Source organism: Phragmites australis, chromosome 2, assembly GCF_958298935.1.
Source record: "Phragmites australis chromosome 2, lpPhrAust1.1, whole genome shotgun sequence".
NCBI lineage: Eukaryota > Viridiplantae > Streptophyta > Magnoliopsida > Poales > Poaceae > Phragmites > Phragmites australis.
Window position 1 is genome coordinate 36,468,648 of NC_084922.1, and position 19,578 is coordinate 36,488,225.

The 19,578-nt window shown below is 44.7% G+C and overlaps 1 protein-coding gene and 1 long non-coding RNA gene across 10 annotated transcripts; one reads left to right on the forward strand and one right to left on the reverse strand.

Annotated features, from left to right (window-relative positions):
• Positions 1-1,760: 1,760 nt before the first annotated feature.
• Positions 1,761-19,285, reverse strand: LOC133908597 (uncharacterized). 9 transcript variants are annotated; one of them, XR_009908229.1, is made up of 5 exons: positions 19,028-19,285; positions 17,702-18,288; positions 14,384-14,836; positions 13,752-13,858; positions 1,761-1,779 (listed from the first exon to the last, which is right to left on the reverse strand). It is a non-coding gene; the product is annotated as an uncharacterized LOC133908597 (long non-coding RNA). The 9 variants fall into 9 exon arrangements; XR_009908227.1 differs by lacking the exon at positions 1,761-1,779 and having other exon boundaries at positions 13,635-13,858; positions 17,702-17,761; positions 17,872-18,288; XR_009908230.1 differs by lacking the exon at positions 1,761-1,779 and having other exon boundaries at positions 13,635-13,858; positions 14,384-14,757.
• LOC133908596 (uncharacterized) lies at positions 11,665-12,566 on the forward strand. Its single transcript, XM_062350701.1, has one exon. The coding sequence runs from the start codon at positions 11,796-11,798 to the stop codon at positions 12,309-12,311; it is 516 nt and encodes a 171-aa protein (XP_062206685.1). The 5' UTR covers positions 11,665-11,795; the 3' UTR covers positions 12,312-12,566.
• Positions 19,286-19,578: the final 293 nt, after the last annotated feature.

The window sequence follows — 19,578 nt, forward strand, 5'->3', positions numbered from 1 at the left end:
CAAACGCGCTCGAGTCTCTATCTTTTGAGCAAAAGCTCCACATAGCTATGAGATTCTTCCTCTTGTTGATCCATTGCTCGCCTCTATCTCTATCATGTTGAGTCTTCGTATGGCCAGAGGATGAACTCAAGTGCACATCTCGTGATTGGCTCGGGCTCTAGCAAAATTGGCGCGGCTTAAGTTTCTAAAATGTCCCGGCGAGTCCGTTTGGCTGTTAGGTGGTGACCTCTGGTTCGGACATGGCGATGGTGGCGCATGCGATGGTGGCCGGCTACTTGCTGCTATGTTACGCTGAGCTAAGCAGAGAGGGAGAGAAGAGAAAGAGCGGGCTAGGCTGGCTTGGGCCGGATCATAGAGCAAAGAGGAGAGGAGAGGGGATGGGTTTAGGCCTTTTTCATTCTAATAGTTTTTCTATTTCAAAACTATTTTCTCTTATGTATATACACATGTATTCTTAAACATACAATGTATACTACATATTTATACTATATTGGCTTAAAAAATAAACAAACAATCAAGCAATCAAATATATATACATATATACACATATATATTTATAAATATTCTTTTATAGAAAAATAGCTCTCAATGCATACATGTATTTATACACATAACACATATATCCACATATATGCATATATTTATAAAACACACATACACACATAGGGATTTATTTAATTTTGTAAAGCTCTTTTTAATTTCTTTTGATTTTTTTTTATTTTCTTGGTTTTAGGAATTTGGGCTGTTACACAAGATGAGTGACTTCCCCTACAAGCTAAATTGCAGTATAAGCCATATCCGTTTTGTACGTTGCAAGTCAACATTTGTGATTGCGTAGATGTAGGTTTTAAAAAAATGTGCTCTCAAAAAAATTTGATGCCAACAAATTTTGGCCATCTCAATCACACGAATGACCAAATTAGTAATGCAACAGTCTCTCGGGACAAAATAAATTTGTTTTTGACAAATAACTTTTTAAAAAGGCTCATCAATTTTAATCGTACGATTCAATTGCTGTTGCAACAAAAACATGTAAAAAAAATACTGCTATGACTGTTACTATGGTTAAAGAAAAATAAATTTAATATAGAAGAGAAGATAGTAGATGAATTTATAATAGCTGCTGTAGTTGACCTTACTCCTACCTGTTTGGTGTACTGGGAAACATCGATGCCAGGCTTGCGGGTACCAGGATGTAGCAATCAAAGTGTGTAAATAAATCAAGCAGCTTCCCGAGGTGCTGGTTTACCACGGCCGCAGATGTACATTTGTGGAATAATGGCCAGGTTAGCCGGAGCATGTCAACTGTACATGCTGACGTGCAAACATCGGATGCTGTTACTGGACATTTTGGGAGTACGATTTATCAAGTCAAATGCAAACTCTCTCGCACAGTTGTTGCCCGTGTCATTTTCGGCGGAGGTTGCCAAGGCCAGCATCAGAGAGTGGTAGGTGGCTAGGTGCCACCGCCAACAAGGCCACAACACAAAAACTGCCCACAAGGCCACAACACAAAAACTTCCGCAGCTTGCAGCCCTTCTCGTGTCTGTCAAGCTTCAAGAAACAACGGTGGCATATTCTCGGAGAGCATTTGGGACGGCATTTCCTCTTCCGAGCTCGGCACGAGCACGACAGAATCCCACCTGCCTGGGCGGCTGGGCAACGAGCATTTGTGCTCATGGCAGCAACAAACTCAACCGAACCCACACGACCGCCGGCCGATACGCGCGTCCTTCGTGTGATCCGGCCGTGCGCACACGGTGGAAGGTCTCTGATTGTCTTTTTTTAGGAAAATAAAAGTTTCTAAGTCATTCATTATTATAAGTTTTAGTCTGAGACTATAAATTACATACCAACAAATAGCGATAGTTGTGGTAAAACATTGTGAAAGAAATTAACTTAAGCATAAAGTCTATTAAAAGACATCTAATCATTTTTAGCGTATATATCCATAACAGTGGCATAGGTATCTGATTGTCTTTAACTCTCTAGTAACAGATAGGTTTACCAAATCCTTACGTGTTAAAGACTTATTTGATTGTCACCCGCGCTAGGCCCGCCAAATCGAGGGCGCACTAACTTTTTGGTGGAGGATTCTTCCGCCTACATTTTCACCCGATGTGGACGTAAAAATGAGCTGGCGTGTACGTATCGATAAATTGACGTCGATCCAAATAGGCACTTGCTCCTAATTAACGACCCAAAAATTAATTGAACAGGCATAGACATTAAACCAAACAGGTCTTAACTTTTGATTGGTCCCATCGTCCCTTCATCGAAAGCTGGTCCACTTTGTTCTAGAAAAGGTATTGTTTCAGGATAAACACAAACCATGGGGTGTCCCTCCAGTCTACAGTCCACACCAAGTGGTTCAGGACCCAGGGCCAGGAGCGTCCAGTTTGAATTTGAACGCTGTGGGGCCCATAACGGCGATCTGTACTGAATTATTGTGGGCCAACAAAGTCCATGTCCTTACCTCATGATTTTGAAGTCTTGTCAGGAGTTTTTTTTATATTTTTTTAGTTAAAATTTAAATAAATAGATTTTCGGCGAAGGTATTTGTAAAACTAGGCGCCAACAGCCCTCTGAGAGAGCGGTTACGGGTCCTAATCGCCCCCTCAGAGAGCGGGTGAGGCCTTCCCGCCCGGCCCAGAGGCTTACCGCCCCCTAAGGAGGGGCGGGTAGAGCTCCTTACCGCCCTCTCAGGGGGCGGTAAGGGCTCCTCCTCGCCCGCCGCGCCGCACCGCCCGCCTACGCCCTGCTGCTATAAAAAGGTCAAAAATTGACAAAAAACCATAAAAATCCGAAAAAAGGAAAAGTTGAGAAGAGAGAGGAGAAGAGGGGAAAGGAGAGGGGAGGAAGAGAGATCGGCAAAGCCCTGCTGCATTTGGGCCACAGATTTGAAGTAAAATTTCGAGTAAATCTTTTTTTCTTTTTTATTGTTGTTAATTAGTGCAGTAGTAGTATATGACATAGATTTTAGACATTTATGACATAGGGTTTAGAAAATTGTCAAATTTAGTTAGAAAATGGTACAATAGCAATTAAATATAGAATATTATTTTTAGTATATTATTTTCAGTATGTTATCTGTAGTATATTATTTTTAGTATATTATTTTTAGTATGTTATCTGTAGTATATTATTTTTAGTATATTATTTGTACCTGCGGACGTAGGAGGCAACAGTAGATGATAATTTGCGAACCTAGGGTAGCATTTAAAATTTATTTTATCCGATAATTAGAAATATAGTTTGTTGTCTTAACATGGGTTATGTTTGCGGGTGTTTCCAGGGATGACAGATAAATTAATTTTTCAGATATATTATGGTGAAGGTGAAATTAGGTACGGTCCTAACGGTGTAGATCTGTCTGGATTTCGTCATGTCATGAATGGGCTTAGTAAAGCTAATGAGAGGACTATTGTGGGTGTGTGCAAATGGCTCATGCGGTTTTTCTAACTGGATCCGTAGCAATATGAGCTGAAGTTGAAAGCTGTCCTGAGCCGTGCTAGTCATGAATACTTTGGTGAGCTTGTTCCCATCGAAGCCACATCAACTTGGAGGCAGTATGTAGATATATGCTATGAACGTGGCCTGCCGCTTGTTTTGTTAGCTAAGGCGTACCTGAAAGATCAAAATGAGGTGAACTCTGCAAAAGCAGTAACAGGACCAAGTGAGGCAGTGGAAGATGAGTCAGAGGCGGCTAATGTAGGGTTCAGGGAGGAGGTTGGTGACGTTCCAGAGCTGCAACCGATGGGTGTAGCTGATGAAGGAGAGCACATCCCTAGCATCATTGAATATATGGATTTGGAGGATGAAGAGTTGGAGGAAGGCCTTGTCGATGGGGATTCTTCTGATGAGGAGGGTAATGCTCCAGTTCTTGCAGAGTGGCGGGATCATGAATTTTCGAAGTTAGTGGTTAGCGAGGCTGACCAGACACCGTGGCAGTACCATGAGAATGAGGTGTCACAGGGTGCTATGTACCCTACAAAAGAGGCAGTTATTGATGCAGTGAAATTCTGGTCGTTGTCTCTTCGTAGGCAATTCAAGGTTGTTAAATCAAGTAAAAGAGAGTATGATGTGAAGTGCTTGGTGCCTCAGTGCCCTTGGCGGGTACACGCATTCAGAGGGAAATGGGCAGACTACTGGCAATGCTCAATAGTTAAGGAACATAATTGTCACATTGAGGAAATAGAGTTCGCCCACCGGAACCTGTCTTCTGCTTTCATTGCAAATGTTATGTACGGAGAGATTGTGGACAACCTAAGGTATGAGCCACGATCAATAATCCGTGCTATTGAGCAAAGGTTCCAGTACACAATAAACTATGCGAAGGCATGGATGGCGAAACAAAAGGCTATTGAGATGAGGTTCGATACATATGAAGATTCGTATCACAACCTACCTCATCAATTAGCCACAATTTGTGCAAGAAATCCAGGCAGCTACTATGATATCAAGCATTACCCCTCTACTGATGTGGAGTACAACGGAAAAAGAGTGTTGCAGCGTGCTTTCTTTGCATTCGCTGCAACTATCAAAGCATTTAGATATTACCGACCCATCATATGCCTAGATGGAACATTCCTGACTGGGAAGTACAAAGGGCAGATTTTGTTTGCAATAGGGGTCGACTGTAACAACCAAGTCCTGCCACTAGGGTTTGCGTTCGTGGAGAGTGAGAACGGTGACAGCTAGTATTGGTTCCTAGAGTGGGTTAAGCATGCAATTGTTCTTGACCGACCAGATGTGTGTCTCATTCATGATAGACATGCAGGATTGTTGCAGGCTTTGCTGGATATGCAAAATGGTAGCATGCGACGGGGTGTACCAGTACAGTGGCCAGATCTCAAAAGCAGGTGGTGCATGCGCCATATGGGTGCGAACTTCTACAGACAGTTTAAAAACAAAGAGTTAATGAAGCTCTTCAAGAAGTTGTGCAGTCAGAACCAGCAACGTAAGTTCAATGCATTATGGGCAAGACTTGATGAACTGACTCTAAAATAAACTGCGGTGGCTGCACCTAACGGTGACGAACCAATAGCTCTCGGTCCTCTCCCAACCGATACTCCACAGATTGTAAGGAGATCGGGCTCATCTATTTGGAGCTTCTCACAGTGGATACGCAACGAGCCGAATGAAAAATGGGCTCTGTTGTACGACAGTGGTGGTGCCAGGTATGAAGTAATAACTACAAACATTGCAGAGGTTTATAACTGGGTCATGCGAGGAATGAGGTCTCTACCACTAGTTGGAATTGTAGAAGGCATTTTGCATGGGACCTGCAAGTACTTCATTGATCGGTATGCAGCTGCTAAGGTTGTAATGGAAGACAATTGTATGTTTTACGGGCGGATGCTATGTGAGTATATGGAGAAGGCAAATAGGAAGGCCTACATGCATCGCGCAAATCAAGAGGGCACTGCAAAGCACAGGTTCAATGTCCTGTGTCGGGATAAGGGTCGGAGGGGGGTAGACGTGAGCGGCATGTTCAAGAGTGTGTGCTAAGGAGTGGGACATGCATATGTAGTTATCAGAAGCCACAATTACTCCACAAACCTTGTACACACGTCATAGCTACGTGTGCGGAGCACCATATGCTTCCCAGGCAATATGTGTCACAATATTTCATGAAAGATCAAATATTGAACACCTGGAACCAGGAGCTGTATGGTTACGGTATTGTTGACACTTTTACAAGTAACCCAGGGCCTGCAAGAATATATGTGCCTGATTTGGGAAAGATGAAGAACGCATCGGGCCGAAGACAAACCCGTCGGATTCGCAACGATATGGATGAATCCGAGGCTGGCCCTAGGATTAAGCGATGCAGTCAGTGCAATGAAGTAGGTCACACTTATAAATATTATCCCAAAAATGTAGGCGGTGATGCACCTGTTGTCTAGGTGAGCTTCATGTGTGTTGAGCTAGTTTTGTACCATTTTAATATTTGTTAATTTTGCATATAGTTAATTAGCATTCAAAGTATATTGTTGTTGTATTTATTTATCAATGTATTAATGTACATGTCTTTCAAATGCAGAGATGGCTCACCCTTCGACCCCCAAGCTTTTGGACCCTGCCGTGGACAAGAAGCATCGCAACTTCTTATCCGCCGAGCACCAGACGGAGTTAGGAGTGTTTCGCCCACGAGGGCCTGGAGAGCTGCTGACGATAGACGAGCGATAGAGCCACAGGTACTTAGAAAATTTGATACGAAATTGTCATATCACTGTTGTTGTTACATATTATTGATATACTGCAACACTTATAGGTTGGCAGCGGCCAGACTCCTACCGCTTTGCCGGTTGGTCGAGGCCCGATCGACGGAGAACCCCGAGGTTGCGGCCCGTCGTTTCTACTTCGATCGGTCGCTGATAGCAGCACTGGTCGACCGTTAGAGGCCAGAGACACATACATTCCACCTCCCGTGAGGAGAGATGACCCCGACCCTGCAGGACGTCTCCTACCTCTTAGGCCTTCCTTGCGCGAGAGCTGCGGTTAGGGTCATCGATATGCAGGCAAGTAACTTTTTGAATGAACATAACCGTATACTTTAATTGTTCACTTTTGTTCGTATCCGCAGATAGATATCATTTATGACGTAAATAGGGGTGCAGCTGCTGCCATGGACCGCGTCCGGCAAGGGCATCACCTAAGTACGTCGGATGTTGCGAGCCTCATTAGACAGGTTTTCGACAAGACGACGCGCGCCTTGAAGCTCACCTCTTGCCGATCTACCACAGATGTAGCAGGCCGCCTCCCAGGTCGAGTGGTGTCCACGCCAAGTCATCTCGGCCGTCAGACGTGCACCGACGTTCTTCAGTGTCGGCACCCACACGACCCCTTCTACCACGTCATGGAGGGTCGGAGCAATATGGTACGAATTATACTTTTGAATAATGTTGAACAATATTCTTTACTTATTATTATTAAACATTCATTAGGTCCGCCTGCACAAGTCTCGATGCAGCCTCGTAGATCGAGCCCTGTGCGTCCACACTCAGGTACTCCGGGAACCCTTATTCCTAGTTTCTAATACTTTCAGCAAAATAAGTTAATATTGTGCTCAGGTTACTTCGGTGACGAGGCCGGTCCGTCTTCGGCGGCCCCTCGCCCTACCCCGCCCGCAACGTACTACGGCACGTCAGCGTGGCCTTTTCTTCTACTGCACCGTCGTACCACGTAGGTACAATTATACATTTTTTACTACTACTTTCAATACCATATTGTTCGTATCTAACGTGATTATTTATTCATAGGCCTCTCCAGCCAGTACACATGGATGCCTGCCGAGCCTTCACAGTCCTCCTACCCTAGTCAGGAGGATGAGGCTGGCCCCGACACCGCATACGACATCGTCCGTGACTTCTTCGGGGGCACACCTGACTACGACGTCCTTCAGCGGTCCCAGGTTTCCAGTGCACCGCTTCGGACACAGCCCACGCAGGACGAGCCCTCGACACCGGTGGTCCCTACTAGGCCTACCAGACACGTCGGTCCACCCGACCCCCTCACCTACTCCAGGGATCACGTGAGGGTTAACCAGTGGCATCGGGACCACGATGGGGCGCACGGGCGACGGCAACGAGGGAGGCATGAGTAGCATTTTACATTTTATGTAACTAACATATGCATATTCGCTTCGTGATGTACCTATTCATTAAGACACGTTTACTTTGTATGGTCGACTTAGCATTTCGTAAATGCATTTCATATTCAAACACGTTCAATAAAGAAGTGACCATAGCACTAAACTTTAACCATGACTTGACAACACATGCCTCCTGCCGCAGGCTTTAAACAAGATGTGACAACACTACCCAGCTTTTTCCAATCAGTAAATGACAACACGGGTACCAATAAACGTGGAATCTCTGACCATGGGCAATGACACAACTTTCTCATTCTTCAAGATGGAATCCGATGCTCCTCCCACCAGCTACGTCTATGCCCTCACTCCTTTCTTCAAGAGCGAATCCAATGCTCCTGCCTCCCCCAACTATAAATAGCCGAACCTCCTTACGGTGAAGCATCGCTCATTTCTCATATCTCTCAAGTGCAATATCTTCCTCAGCTCCATCGAGCCCACCAAAGAAACATTGGGGGACTACCATACCTGAAGGTCTCGAACCACCAATGTGCTTCTGTGGTGACCTTTGTAAGCTCCGCGAGTCGCATGACATCTCATACACCTATGAGCTGCGCTTCTTCATGTGTACCAACTACGAGTATGACAAGCCTCGCCATGCAATAACTGGTTATCGACCGGTACGGTAACAGATATCCGCCTCATCTCTTCCGATTACGCACCCTCTTTTACTAACTGCTCATCTTATTCCATTTGTTCAGTCCCCTCCACCGCTCTGTGATTTTATTCAGTGGCTTGACAATAAGCAAAATGACTCACAGAAGCTGTGGGTCGACATGAACATGAGGTGGAGAAGGGAAGCGTACGCACGTTGGGAGTACGAGCAACAACAAGAGGAACTTCGCCTCAAACGGGAGGAAGAAGAGCGCATGAGGAAGGCGGCATACGACCGTACCGTGGCTCAGGCTCGAGAGGCTGAGAGGGAAAGGAAGCGGGAGAGAGCCCGCCGTGCTAAGGCGGCAGGTCCCGATGCCCTCTGAAAGGGAAAGTATCCTAGATGCATGCAGTAGAGAGTACCTAATGTAACCCGACATACTTTTCCTCCCTAAGGCATGTTATGATTAGGATCGACGCACTAATAAGTAGGTCTTAGTGTGAACCGTACATGCCACCTTTGTTTTCTCATCGTGTCGTCGCGGTTATAGTGTATTGTAATATTTTCACCCTGTGTTTAATACTATGTTTGTCCTCGTTCGCACCTCATACCGACGTAAAATACTGCAACTACTAATTATTGATTTTTTTCTCCCACTGTTACATAACCTACTCCAAATTTAAATTCTTAATTTCCTTACACCCCTTACTTTTTTATTTCTTTAATTAAAAAAATACATTTTTAGAGGACAAAATAGAAAAAAAACATTTTTAAGGAAAAAAATGCCCCTGAGGGGCTGTAAGACCATCTCCAACCATATTCCCTTCATTTCGTTCCCTTCCCGATTCTCTTCCCCGTTCTCATTCCCTTTATTTTCTCTCATCTCCAACAGCTTCCCCTCGAGGGGAATCGCGAAGGGAATGGAGAGAGAATCCCGTCCTGAAGGGAATGACCTTGGGAATCCCGTCGTGACGGGAACCGTGAAGGGAAACCGTTGGAGCGCTGAAGGGAACGAAAATCCCGTCATAAAGGGATTCTAGCCCCTGAAGGGAAACCGTTGGAGATGGTCTAAGGACAGGCGTCAGAGGGCTGCAGGGCTGCAAGCGTCTAATTTTGCAAATATCTTCGCCGGGAATCTATTTATTTAAATTTTAATTAAAAAATATAAAAATAAAAAAGTCGTCTTGTCAGTAGCTTTGCGAGAAGTACAAGACGAACACCTGGGCTCTACTTTAGTAACGGACTGCAGCCTGCAGGTGCTTGGTTTCGAAACCGAGCCTGCATTTTAGAGATGTCCTGCCCACTTACGCTGCTACTCTTGCTTTTTGTTCTTTTTGCAGCCTGCTGCTAACGCATTTGAAAGCCCAGAATCACAATGGTCTCTGACACGTTAGTTTTTGTGAGACATTCCAACTAAACATACGTGGTTAGGTGCCACACGAAGGAAGATATCCAAGTCTTTCTGCAACGGTGACCTGACTTTGTGTAGTTTATTCTACTTGAAATAAACAAATTAAGGTGGGCGCACTATTCTCTTGTAGAACACTCAAGAGTAACTTCCGTGTCTTTGCATTAAGAAGTCTCGCCCAGTAAAACCAGGCTACAAGCAACACACAAATGGAACATTTCTTCTGGGATTACCAAGAAGATAAACACAAATATCACTTGCCTAACTGGCAATTGATTGATCAGAAACAGGAATATGGAGAATTAGGAATTCCTAGTCTGAGAATAATGCTTAACATGTGCTTGCTTACATCTTGGGTAGCTAGATATTACAATTCTGACAAGGGTTTGTGGAGGAAAATTCTAGATGTTAAATATGACATAAATGAACCAGATATCTTTTGTTGTTCTAGGCTAGGAGCTTCGCCCTTTTTAGAAAGGATTTTTTTATGGGCAGCACAAGCTGCTAACATAGGATTTAGGTGGAAAACTGGAGATGGGAAAGTTCAGGTTCTGGGAGACCAGTGGTTTGGAACCACCAGTTTAGCCATACAATTTTGGGATATATATAAATTGTGAATGAAACACAAATAACTGTGTCTGGTGCTTGGGACGGGGTTGATTTGAAATTAACGTTCAGAAGACTGTTTCTGAAACGGTCATTAATTTATGGTATGAGGTGGTTAGTATAGCTGATAGTATTTCTTTTAGTGATGAGCAAGATGCTATCATCGGGAGCTTTGAGTCTTCAGGCAAATATGCTGCCCATTCTTTATATTCTATTTTTCGGTTTCAGAGGAGTAACACCAGTGCATGTTCCTACTATGTAGAAATTAACGAGGACCCATGCTTTCTTATGGTTCTTAACCAGTAATATACTGCTCGCTAGAGATAATCTTGCTAAGAGAAGTGAATAACAAATCTTGTCTGCTTTGTGATGAAAATGAAATCATCATTCGTTTGTTTTTTGAGTGTTGTGTGGCACAGTTGATGTGGAATGATATTTCAGACATTTTTAATGTAAATCTAGGTGCTGACTTGAGTCGGTGGCTTGATGGTGGGTGAGTGACAAGAAGAATAGCATTTTGAATATGTCTACAGCTGTTGTTTTGTGGTGTACATGTAAAATGAGAGACTCTATATGTTTTCAGGGGAAAGAGTGGAAGAAGATTCAAGTACTGAAACTGCAGATGGTGTAGACATTAAGGAATTGGCGGCTACTGTGCAAGGATACAAGCTTACAGGAGATGGATGGCTGCTTGGCGATATTGGAGGAGAAGGCTGCGGAAGTACCTCAGGTAACACAGATTTCATGGTGGTCATTGATGGACAACCTCAATACTGGAGGAGGTAGTAGGACAGAGTAAGTAGTTGCAGTTGCGAGTGGCATTGAGCCTGAGAGAGATGGTTTTGTATCTGATACCATGAACCAGTTGGTTGGTCATGTGAACGACAATGAAGTAAACGTTGAGGCGCGAGATGACTTCGTTTTATTCCAGGAATAAAACGAAGGGAAACCTATAATTCTAAAAATACAAGGCTACAAAATACTCCATCCATTCAGGATATACCGATCTAGATTACTTTTCCCATTAATGTACTAGCATAGTAGTTTTTCCATCAACCAATTATATTTAATGATGTGAAACATATTAAAGCCTCATTTGAAACGAAAGAATGCAAAACATAGGAATGGTGAAAAATACGGGAACAAGATGAAGTGAAAAATGAAAAATTACATGAATCAAAACACATGAATGGAAAGGTTGTGCTAAGTTATCCACGCGCTACGATATTTGACAGCGTCATGGCAAATAGAACGGAATGTGACATGCACTTTCGAGGAAGGAGTCAAGAAGTGGGCTGCAAACATCCCAGTCAATGGCGTGTCCAACTGATTGCGAGACCAAGAATTTCCATGAAACCGCGCGAACGCGTGAAGAAGAAGCATAAGTAGTTCAGTACAAGGTCGATCTTGTGTTTGTGCATCTTGGCAGCATAACTTAGCACCTAAGCAACCGGCGTCCTCCCGTCCTCTATATAGCTCGCGCCTCGGTGAGAGCGATTTCTTTTGCTTCTCCCGAACTCAGCTACCAAGCTATGGCAGCCGCTCAGAAGCTCACCATTCAGACATCCCTCACTAAGCCACTGAAACCATGCCAACCAACCAAGCCTTGTGATGGAACCAAACCAGCGAGCGCCTCGGGTGATCGCCATGGCTCGTCCCTGACGCCTGTCTTTGCCTTCATCATCCTCGGAGCCAACTGCGCAGCTGCCATCTACAACTCGCGCCACGATCCCTGGGCCGTCGCGTTCGTCCTGGCCTCCTTCCTCATACTCGTGTCTCTGTTCTACGCGCTCCGCGTGTTCGAGACGCTGCCGCGCGGTTCGCCCAGGAGAGCCCATGCCAAGGCCGCCGTGTGGAGCCTCTCGACCGTGCTGACGCTGATGTTCTCCCACCGCGTGGCGGCGCTCTTGCCGCTCCCCGTCGCCGTCGTCGTGTGGGTGATGGCCGGATCCACCATCTTCGCCGGGTTCTACATGCTATTCGTCTGCCGTGACGATAGAGGCGCGACGGAGGAGGAGGCGCCAGCGAAATTGGCCGATATCGCGTAGAGGACAGAGGAGTTGCCCTCTGCGGGCCCACACTCACCGGCGGCATCCAAAGTGTTGCTCCACAGTCCACACGGTTGCAGAGATGCGGCGCGCCTTTATCATGTTAGAAAATCTGGAATTTGTAATTGAATGTAACCTGTTTCGATCATTTGAAAGATTCAGTTATATTTTTTATGAGTTTTTAATATTATATATAAGATAGAACATACTTTTGTAAAAAAACAGATGAATAAAGAATAATCAATTTTTCTTCTATATTATATATCATTTGCAATTGTTCTCTCAAGAAATCATTAGACTACACCTAATAGCAACGATTTCTCAATACGTTACCAGTATCAAACTCTACCGAAGACAAAACTAGTGGAACGAATCCGTTTGCAACCAAACTATACCCATCGAATTCATCCTACACCACAGGATCTACTGACATGACCCTACGGTATGTGTATACTGAACAAATCGATCATTTTATGGAATAGAACAGTTTGCTATATGATAATTTGAATGTAATTGACGCCGCACAGCTGGGAGCCGTCGCCGAGAGCCCTTCTCGGCCCCGCGCAACTGCACCTCTCGTGGGATGCGTGACTTGGCGCACTGCGTCTCACGCCAAGGAGCCGCGGCCTAGACCAAATGACCACAGAGCCCCGACGGACATGCCGATCTACCCGCACACGGCTTCGATCTGCAACGCGCCGTGCTCCACGTCACCAGGCTGTCGTGCGCTATATGTGCATGCAGACTTCGGACTGGCATGCACCAGGGCTGATGCATGCCAGGGCTGATGCATCTATATGCACGGCGCATGCAGGATTGCAGGAGCACGCCATGCCATGGAGCAAGCAAAGAAACGTGCAGCATGTTGAATGCAGATCCGGGCCACCGCCACCCGCGGATGTAAAGGACGGGGGGAGTCGCTGGCCGAAGCCCGTCAGGCCTGCTGCCTTCCACCGCTTAACGGAGGGCCGGGAGCCCATGTAGGCCAGCAGCCGCGTGGCGCGTTGCTGCCGGTCGCCCCCGGGCACCGTACGCCGTCGGCTGCGCCGTCACCTGCCTATATGCGCTGCGTGCCGGATCTGCTGGTCGCGCCCCTGCTGCGTGCTGCCGCCCACCAGGCCGGCTGCCTGTCGCCGCATGCGGCCACCCCGGCCAGCACGCCACCTCGCGGAAGGTCACTGCACCGAGCGCGGCGGCCCACCACACACGCGCACTAGTGGCGGCTGCGGCTAGGATTAGTTAATCCTAATGCGCCGTTGAACCGGGCCACACGGCCTTACGAGGGAAGTTGGATCAAGCCAGCCCGATAAGTAATAGACCGAGTAGATACAAATGAGTTTTTATTCGTAAGAGGAATGAAATTACGAGGTATAGCAAACAAATCCCATAAGCAAATTACCCCAATCCCATATCATCGAAACAACAGTTAGAGCAACTCACAGCTAGTGTTATCTTGAAGCTTACAGTCTCCAGCTCTCTGCCTCCGAATCCAGGTTACTGCTAAATATGCCTCCTCATCATGCCAAGGAGAGGCCAAGCTCTACTACCTGCTATCAAGCGCGCACGCGGATTCAAATTTCAGAGTGGAGTGCACAATATATACTAGGCGGGTTAGCACGCCTATACCTCGCTCGTTTTTTGTTGGACAGAGCATGATAAAATAAAAATAAAAAATTAGATTCACCAATTCTGAACATCTCAATATTTTTTTAATATATTCATTTAATTATGAGAAAAACAGTGATACTTTCATGCATGCGCATAATTTTAACATGTAGACGACAATAATACGAACCTAACTAAATTTGTTTCATATATTTTTTAAGTTATAGATATTTTCCTATGCATTTTAGATTATTTCAACCGATTTATCAATATAACTATTATTACTTTTGCTATTTCCTAGAATTTCACAAAAGAATATGTATTCGTACACATACATACACATATGTATATGAATACATACATAAAAGTATATATATGTATACATGTACATATGTGTATATATCCATATACGTATGCATATCCATATATATGTACCTACCCATACACAAGAACCACATAAATAGTACCTACAGTAACTTGAAACCCTGGAATTGCTTAGAATCTTGCCCTTCAATGTACTTAATAGATGCCCACAGACTTCCAACAGCTAACTGCATCAGTGGAACATGACACATCTGAAACTGAGTGCAGTCTTGGAGTCTATAGACAATCCTGACTGAAGCTGATCAAATTTATAGGCAGTTCCCGACTGTTATTCTCCTATCTCCAGAGAGAAATCAGCACAATAACAGACAACTTAGCTAAAAGAAGCACCCTTGGGGAAAAACTGATATGGCATGTCATAACTCATATGATTCCTTGTAACTTACTGTTTCTGCGACTAACTGTTCCTGGTCTTGATGGAATCATGTTCTGTCAGTAAACTGCTCAAATGAATGCCCTGAATAAGCATGAAGTCAGATACTTAATGTTTTCGATGTGCTTCTGTTCCTTTCTGTTTGTTATGCATATATCAAAACCTACAGATATATGACAAAACCACATAGAGTCGCAAACTGTTCAACAATTTGACTTACTTCAAACCTGAATTCATAATGGAAGATATATATTTACTCGTCTATATAAATCTGCAGTGACTGACCGAGAAAATAATCATGTCATTCAGTGATTAATCCATACAAGAATATTACAGACATACATTAATGAAAGTGTAGCAAGGTGAAAAGCCCAGTTCTGTTAGCACCAAAAAAATGCCTCATAATAACTGATTGATAGGAAGGATCTCGTTCCCATGTGTCCCTTATTTCCATTCTTAACAAGCAATCATGAACATCTCTCTAGTCTTATTCCTATCTCCTTTCGCTATGAATCAATTATCAACCCTCTGCCCCATCCCCTGAATTACAAATATCTAAAACAAAGCTCAGGCCCCTAAGCCCTAAACATTCAAAACAAACTCAAAACCGTTATAAAACAGCAGTATACGAACGACCGTATGTTATCATACTTGTAGAACACATGCTATCTCAATCTGCATGCACTGACAGCCTCTTTTGAATAATTGAGTTCATATGGTAAAAGCAATTCAAATTACAAAACAAACTGACTAAAAAATCAAAACTCAGAATGCCAGGGGATCCTTGATCTATGAAGTTGTGAGAGCACAAGGCTAAAAGTTTGCATGGTAAAATACCCTGGATCTGAATGGAAATCCATTAGGTGTTAGATGTTCATTGTACAGTGTCGGTGGATGAACACCGTAAGCGGGGATTCTGAGGGACCCTCTTTGAGATTCGGCCGGGGGGCTGGTCCTGGATCTACCTCGTACGTGGGGTTAATGCGTGTGTGTGGGACTTAGGCGGGACGAATGATCGTCGGCTAGTAGGAGTAAATGCACCAAGGATTTAGACAGGTTCAGGCTGCACAGAGGCGTAATACCATACTCCTGTGTGTCTAGTATGTTATTAATACTCTTGGAATGCCTTTCTCTGAATCTCTGTGTTACAAGGATTTAGACCCTATCCTTCTATCTTGATCTTCTGCTATTCTACCGGCTGTGTTATCCTCTGTTCCTCTACAAAGTGCTCCCCCCTTTTATCTACGGGGGAGGCCCTCCAGGGAGTGCCCAGAACGGAAGCACAAGTTCCCGTAAACAATAGATAGAAAACAACCATTATGGGTCTACAGTTGATGTTACAGAGGGTTGAAAATGCGCCCCTCGGACGGTCCCGTCGGTCTTTATGCCCCAACTTTAGCAGGCGCAGGGGGGCCCACCGGCCAGCCACTGAGTCGGTCTGACACAATCTGAGGCAACGGGGCGATGGGCGATAAGCCTCGAGCCCATCGAAGATATCTTCAAGCCATCCTCCTTTATAGACCCCACGAGGGGACATGCGATGAGACCCGCCGTATTAATTGTGCCCACGCCTTCCTGCCAGGAGGCGGCAGGGGCTGGCGTAATCAGTACAGCAGGCGTGGGGGAGAGTGGTTGGATGTGACCGTCCACGCTCCCCATTAAATGCAGCATCGGGCCTCCCACCAATTGACACCTCATCGTGGAGCCCTTGCGGGGTCCACCGGCAAGGGGCTTCTCGGATCCTCAGGGAACTCTGGGTACTCGGGGACCAACTGTTCTTGGCCCCGAGCACCCCCTCCCAGGCCTGGCCTTTCTCGGGTCCTCGGGGAACTCTGGGTACTTAGGAACCAGCTGTTCTTGGCCCCGAGCACCCCCTCCCGGATCTGGCTCTTCTCGAGTCTTCGGGGAACTCTGGGTACTCGGGGAACAACTGTTCTTGGTCCTGAGCACCTCCTCTCGGAACTGGTTTTTCTCGGGTTCTCGGGGAACTCTGGGTACCCGGGGACCAACTGTTCTTGGCCCCGAGCACCCCCTCCCGGATCTGTCTTTTCTCGGGCCCTCAGGGAGATGGTCCCCAAGGGAGGGCGCCATGTAGCACTGCGCTGTCCTGGCCTCGGGACTCGGGAACCCTCGATTCCCATATCATCGACATACAGTGTACACACACAGATACGGACCACTGGTATTTGATGGGTAAGTTTTGGACTAATAATTGGTATCAGAATAAAAATCACATGGTGGCTGATGATCCACAAGATAACAGATGGATCATTGTTTTCAAAGAAAACCTTACTTAGAATACAGTGTTTGAACTTGTCATCAGACATGGAATGGACTATCAACAATTTTTCTTGTCTGGGTTCATGCCAGGGCGTCTGAATTTGTGCGTACGATAACTCTGGAATTGGTGTTTAATATCTCTCTAAGTTACAAGGCATTTTTAAGTAACAGCAAGCCCTGAACTTTGGAACCATGCAATTTTCTCCTCTTTCCTTAGTTATATGAAAAAAATCATGCTTGTTAGCTAATAGAATTATAAAGGAAGATATTTAACTGAAATAACAATAGCTATGCCCAATCAGCTATTTCTAGAAAGCAGCCTATATCATCTACGTGAACACGGCCAGGCTGAACTTGAATGTAGCTACCTGTCGTGTCAATGCCGTCTGATTCATGAGATAATTAATGAGTAGCCGCACTTGCTGTGCCTATGGCTGCAAGTTACACCACCAACTGGTGAGGTGGAAACTTTCTGTAACCATGCACTCCTAGAGGACGAGATGACATTTAAAATCTACACAAGCTTAGTTGGAGTCTTGTTGTGTCAATGATTGTGGAAATTGCAGAGGAGTACAAAGATTACAACATTTGGGAAGGACTAAGAGAGATTGTTTAGAAACCGTATATGAGGACACATTATCTTACAGACCATGTAGATCTTTGATGCTTATCTGTGCTAGTTAGATGCATTTGATGGAAGAACAATATAATTTGGTAGCAGGAGGGAAATAGGCAATGGGGATATTACTAGGTCCTTGGATGATCACTGGGGTTGAGAACTTGAGATTCCCTTAGGCTGAACTCTGACCTAGTTCAGAAAAAAAACAATAATTGACAGGATATGACAGTAATATTCAGTTCATTACCAATGCCAACTTGAAAAAAGAAAAAAGAAATTGATCTACTGCTGCAGCCTACTTTGAAGAATGGCCTTGATGAGGTGATATGGAGATAGGAACATTGTGGTATCCTCATAGCTATATCTGCAGATCATGCCCTTGTTAAAAAGAGGAGACAATTAAAATGCGGGCGTCTGGAAGATGAAGCTACTAAGTGAAATAATGATCTTTATGTGGGTTCACAGATAGAACACTGTTCTTCTTGCTAAGTATAGTCTGCTATGAAAATGGGGATACCCTATGTTACGAATTGATAGCTAAACTTGTATGCCTTTTTTTAAACGAAAAAAGGAACAGAGAAGGGAGCATGCAAAGCCTGTGGATGTTAAGGGGAACAATAATGACTGAAAATGCCTTTTTCCTTATTGGAGAAATGATGTGTCTCTTGAGAAAATTACGCCAGGGAACGACAAGTAAGGCCTCCAACTTCAGTTTCCTGTCCACACACACACCATATCAAAACTATGCAACCTTTTTTAGTTTGACCTAAATAGCGTGGCAACAAATTGAAACATCACGCCTTGGAAACTCCTTGAGCATGGCGCCTTTTGTATTGATACAACTAACTAAAGATCTTCTATATGGCAAGCGCCGAGCTTGAGATATATATGCACCAAATCAAATTCTGAAATTTGGGAGCGTGTAACCATAAGTAGCCAAAACATGCATGTAAACATCTGAATACTAGAACTATCACACACCAAAAATGGTTAAAGCACATGAGTAGTGCACGCAGGATGAACACATGCAAAACAAACTTTCGTCCTAAGCACTAAGTAGTGCACGCTTTCCAGTGAAAACAATTTGGCACCCTCTCAGCTTCTCTAGCTTTGAAACTGAAGCAGCACTAGAAGATATCTGCTTAGATCCTCTCCGATCTACCGCAAATACCAAATAAACCAAAACCATATCCATCCAGCTAACCCCAGATTGATGATAGCAATTCACAGACCATGATCGATTTTAAAAAAATATATCAACTATCGACAACTCGGTGGCTATCTGTGAATCCCTGTATCCGCGATCTGGCTCAAGATCTACCGCAAAATTTGGCGACCTCCGAGCAAAACCAAGATCTAATCAATCGGTTATAATTCATGAATTATAGCAAGAACACGATTCAACGGAACTTTAAACCGGAGAAGGGAGCAGGGAATTACGAAAGCAGATCGTACCTGGAACCCGTCTCGATCCCAACCGCCTACGGGACCGTATCGAGATTGGATGGGGAGACTGGGAGGCGAATGGAATCATCCCGGGATCTTGCGCCTTCGAATGGAAGCAAGATGGGTGGGTGTTTGTGTGTTCCAATCTGCTTCTTCGGCGGAAGAGGGGATAAATAAAAGATTCCGAGCAAATAGCCGGTGCTTGTGGTCGCTTCCATCCGGCATTTTGGTCTACGGATTCCGACTCTTCAAACGCCAAGCACCGGAAACGGACTGGTCGCTGACGTGGACGAGGAAGGAAACGGACCATAAATTCTGATTTTTTTAATTTTTTTTTCGCGAAGAGCATAGATTCTGATTCGACAGCCTATACGCAGAGATGGATTCAGCAGATCGCTACTGCGTTCTCTTTTACAGAGCATTCCAGATTTCCAATCCCAAGATGCGCTAGAATCGCAAAGTTTGTATCACGTATTTATTATACATAACAGGAGTAAAAACTTTGAAGAAATCACACGAGTTTCTCAACTTGCTTTAACACTCTTACTCTGATAGACGTC

Excerpts from the sequence above, each read along its gene's own strand:
- LOC133908596 (XM_062350701.1), top strand. The coding sequence starts at position 11,796 with ATGGCAGCCGCTCAGAAGCTCACCATTCAGACATCCCTCACTAAGCCA.